A 4,924-nucleotide genomic window follows, 5' to 3' on the forward strand; every position below is an offset into this window, starting at 1 on the left:
GAATAGCTGAATGAGATTTAGGGAGCTGATGATGCAGATGTTCAGAAAAAATCAAAGAAAAAGAAAGGTCTTACGATTGAAGTTCTCAAAGATGAGAGGTTTACAGCTATATTTGAAAATAAGGTATTTCATAGAGGTTATGTTTATTCAAAAAACTTGCATTTTTTTTATTGTTGCTGTTAGGTATGATCAACCATGTAGTACCTTGTTCCCAGGGATTTTTGAAATAGTTGGAACTTTAATAACCCCTGGACAGTAAGTAATATAGAGACATGTGAAAATGCACAAGAAATGATAATCATTATACATATCTTCAGCGCAAAGAATCAATTTTGAGAGCAATGAGATAGAGATATATCGACTGGTGACGGGATTGAGTATCAACCACCTTTATCCTCTGAAATTTAGGCTATATCATTGGGATATCTCTCAAATTAGTGTAACAACCTTTTGAATAGGACACGAATGTAGTGGGTGGATCTTGTTTGATGATTAGTGTAGAAAGATTCATTAATGACGATGGCATCACTGTTGGACTCATAGTGACAACATATGTATTGGAATTTGTTTACGTCCAAACAATAGCCAAATTACGTTTCGTTTCTTGACACCACATGCAGGACTTTGAGGTTGATGAATTCTCAAACGAATACCTAGCTTTGCACCCAATGCATCAACAACAAAAAAAGGAATCTTTGCTGGAGGAGCATTTTGAAGCTGTTGAAGAAGAGGATGAAAAGGCTATTGGTGGTTCTGATGCATCATCAGCGGGTGAATTATGAGAAGATGAGCATGAAAACACAAAGGCCAAATCCAAAAAGAATGTACAAGCTCCTAGGTGAGACAAGTTTTCATTTGGACAGCAGGAACAAAATTTCGTTCTTTGTTCATGCAGAAGTCGTCACATTAAAACAAGTTCAGAATGCACATTTACCTAATCAAGTCTTCAATATCATGTCATATCTGCAGATTTTTCAAAGTGAAGGATAAATGACAAAAGAAGGGTTTTCTAAAAATCCCTCAAAAACAGAGAGGAAAACTAACAGAGGGGTTAGGGTTTAGTACTGCTGGCGGAGGGTTTATTACTCTGGTTGATGGAAGCGAAGATGTGTTTCTTTCATCAATCAGAACACCGAGGAGAAGCGCCGTTGGAGGTGGATGCGACACAAAAATCCAAGAACGAAAACCCCACTAGTAAAAACCCTCAAAACTACTGTTCGCCTCCCACCATCGAACCCCATCCATACCCATATGTTTTCACTCCTCGATTTTTTTATTTCTTTTATTTAGGCTGTGAAAAGCCAGAGCAGTAGAGAGGAAAGGGCAAGAAAAAAGGAAAAGGAATTGACTGTTAAACGGAACTTGAGGGGGAAATTATTGGTTGCTTGGTTTACTTTTACTGCTAATTTTTTTCTGATACTTACTTTGGTAGGATTGATTACCTTGAGAAAAACAAGATGGTAATGCTAGATGATTTAGTTATTGATCAAAATCGATAAACTTACTATAAGCACTCTCTCCGTTGTACGCTGCACCTCAACTTGAATAAAGTTTATGATGTAGTACAGATTTTGTGTATATACATATATGTATATACTTATGTAATTTCAACTGCCTTGTGACTCATACTTAAATATTGGAACTTATATCATTCTTCCTGTCAAGTGTAAAGAATTCGATTTCATTATTCTTGCATCTTGCATATTAAGAGGAAGCTGCCGAAAGTTAATCGGGCTCTGGCAGCCCGACTTCTTCAGGAGGAGGAAGAGCTGAATCAGAATAAGGGAGGTGATGATGCAGATGTTCAGAAAACATCAAACAAAAAGAAAGGTCTGATGAGTGATGTTCTCAAAGATGAGAGGTTTAGAGCAATGTTTGAAAATAAGGCATTTCATAGAGGTTGTGTTTATGCAAAAAACTTGCTTTTCTTGATTGCTCCTGTTAGTTATGATCAACAATGTAGTACCTTGTTCCCAGGGATTTGTGAAATAGTTGGAACTTTAATAACCCCTCGACAGTAAGTAATATAGAGACATGTGAAAATGCACAAGAACTAATAATCATTATACATATCTTTAGCGCAAAGAATCAATTTTGAGAGCAATGAGATAGAGATATATCGGCTGGTCACGGGCTTGAGTATCAACTACCTTTATCCTCTGAAATTTAGGATACATCATTGGAATATCTCTCAAATTAGCGTAACAACATTTTGAATAGGACACGAATGTAGTGGGTGGATTTTCTTTGATGATTAGTGTAGAAAGATTCATGAATGATGATGGCATCACTGTTCGACTCGTACTGACAACATATAGATTGGAATTTGTGTACGTCCAAACAGCAGCCAAATTACGTATCATTTCTTGACACAGCTTCCAAGACTTTGAGGTTGATGAATTCTCAAACAAATACCTGGCTTTGCACCCAATGCCATCAACAACAAAAAAAGGCATCATTGCTGGAGGAGCATTTTGAAGCTGTTGAAGAAGAGGACGAAAAGGCTATTGGTGGTTCTAATGCATCATCACCCAGTGAATTGTGAGATGATGAGCATGAAAACATAAAGGCCAAATCCAACAAGAAAATACAAGCTCCTCGCTGAGACACATGTTTTCATTTGGAGAGCAAGAACAAAATTTCGTTCTTTGTGCATGTAGAAGTCATCACATAAAAACAAGTTCAGAATGCACATTTACCTAATCAAGTCTTCAATATAATGTCATATCTACAAATTTTTCAAAGTGAAGGATAAATGGCAAAAGAAGGATTTTCCAAAAACCCCTCAAAAACGGAGAGGAAAAACCAACAGAAAGGTTAGGATTTAGTAGTAGTGGCGCAGGGTTTATTACTCCGGTTGATGGAAGCGAAGATGTGTTTCTTTCATCAATCAACACATTCAGGAGAAGCGGCATTGGAGGTGGATGCGACACAAAAATCCAAGAAAGAAAACCCCACTAGTAAAAACCCTAAAACTACTGTTCGCTTCCCACCATCAAACCACATCCATATCCACATGTTTCCACTTCTCAATTTTTTTATATCTTTTATTTAGGGTTTGAAAAGCCAGAGCAGTAGAGAGGAAAGGGAAAGAAAAATGGAAAAGAAATTGACTACTATAGGGAATTTGATGGGGGAATTGTTGGTTGCATTGTTTACTTTTACTGTTAATTTTTTTCTTATAATTACTTTGGTAGGATTGATTACCTTGAGAAGAAGAAGATGGTAATGCTAGATGATTTAGTTATGGATCAAAATCTATAAACTTACTATAAGCACTCTCTCCATTGTACGCAGCACTTTAACTTGAATAAAGTTTATGACGTAGTAAAGATTTTGTGTATATACATATATTTATATATTAATGTAATTTCAACTGCCTTATGGCTCATACTAAAATATTGGAACTCATATCATTCTTCCTGTCAAGTGTTGAGAATTCAATTTCATTTATCTTTCATCTTGCAGATTACGAGGAAGCTGCCGAAATGTAATCTGGCTCAGGCAGCCCGCCTTCTTGAGGAGGAGGAATAGCTGAATGAGATTGAGGGAGCTGATGATGCAGATGTTCAGAAAAAATCAAAGAAAAAGAATGGTCTTACGATTGAAGTTCTCAAAGATGAGAGGTTTACAGCTATATTTGAAAATAAGGTATTTCATAGAGGTTATTTTTATACAAAAAACTTGCATTTTTTTTATTTTTGCTGTTAGTTATGATCAACCATATAGTACCTTGTTCCAAGGGATTTTTGAAATAGTTGGAACTTTAATAACCCCTGGACAGTAAGTAATATAGAGACATGTGAAAATGCACAAGATATGTTAATCATTATACATATCTTTAGCGCAAAGAATCAATTTTGAGAGCAATGAGATAGAGATATATCGGCTGGTGACGGGATTGAGTATCGACCACCTTTATCCTCTGAAATTTAGGCTATATCATTGGGATATCTCTCAAATTAGTGTAACAACCTTTTGAATAGGACACGAATGTAGTGGGTGGATCTTGTTTGATGATTAGTGTAGAAAGATTCATTAATGACGATGGCATCACTGTTGGACTCATAGTGACAACATATGTATTGGAATCTGTTTGCGTCCAAACAATAGCCAAATTACGTATCGTTTCTTGACACCGCATGCAGGACTTTGAGGTTGATGAATTCTCAAACGAATACCTAGCTTTGCACCCAATGCATCAACAACAAAAAAAGGCATCTTTGGTGGAGGAGCATTTTGAAGCTGTTGAAGAAGAGGATGAAAAGGCTATTGGTGGTTCTGAAGCATCATCACCGAGTGAATTGTGAGAAGATGAGCATGAAAATATAAAGGCCAAATCGAACAAGAAAGTACAAGCTCCTCGCTGAGACACATGTTTTCATTTGGAGAGCAAGAGCAAAATTTCGTTCTTTGTGCATGTAGAAGTCATCACATAAAAACATGTTCAGAATGCACATTTACCTAATCAAGTCTTCAATATAATGTCATATTTGCAAATTTTCAAAGTGAAGGATAAATGGCAAAAGAAGGATTTTCTAAAAAGCCCTCAAAAATGGAGAGGAAAAACCAACAGAAGGCTTAGGGTTTAGTAGTAGTGGCGCAGGGTTTATTACTCCGGTTGATGGAAGCGAAGATGTGTTTCTTTCATCAATCAACACATCCAGGAGAAGCGGCGTTGGAGGTGGATGCGACACAAAAATCCAAGAAAGAAAACCCCACTAGTAAAAACCCTCAAAACTACTGTTCGCTTCCCACCATCAAACCCCATCCATATCCACATGTTTCCACTTCTCAATTTTTTTATATCTTTTATTTAGGGTTTGAAAAGCCAGACCAGTAAAGAGGAAAGTGAAAGAAAAATGGAAAAGAAATTGACTACTATAGGGAATTTGATGGGGGAATTGTTGGTTGCATTGTTTAC

At 36.6% G+C, this 4,924-nt stretch overlaps 1 protein-coding gene across 1 annotated transcript in view; it reads left to right on the forward strand.

The window, feature by feature from the left end:
• The window catches only part of LOC105180020 (nucleolar protein 10-like), a 5,942-nt gene extending 2,408 nt beyond the window's left edge, over positions 1 to 3,534 (forward strand). The window contains exons 5-7 of the mRNA XM_011103688.1: positions 22 to 123; positions 1,710 to 1,886; positions 3,469 to 3,534. Of these exons, the coding sequence (XP_011101990.1) occupies positions 22 to 123; positions 1,710 to 1,886; positions 3,469 to 3,534 (345 nt within the window). The remainder of the gene's footprint in view (positions 1 to 21; positions 124 to 1,709; positions 1,887 to 3,468) is intronic.
• The last annotated feature ends 1,390 nt before the right edge of the window (positions 3,535 to 4,924 follow it).

Source organism: Sesamum indicum, unplaced genomic scaffold (assembly GCF_000512975.1).
Source record: "Sesamum indicum cultivar Zhongzhi No. 13 unplaced genomic scaffold, S_indicum_v1.0 scaffold00276, whole genome shotgun sequence".
NCBI classification, from domain to species: Eukaryota; Viridiplantae; Streptophyta; class Magnoliopsida; order Lamiales; family Pedaliaceae; genus Sesamum; species Sesamum indicum.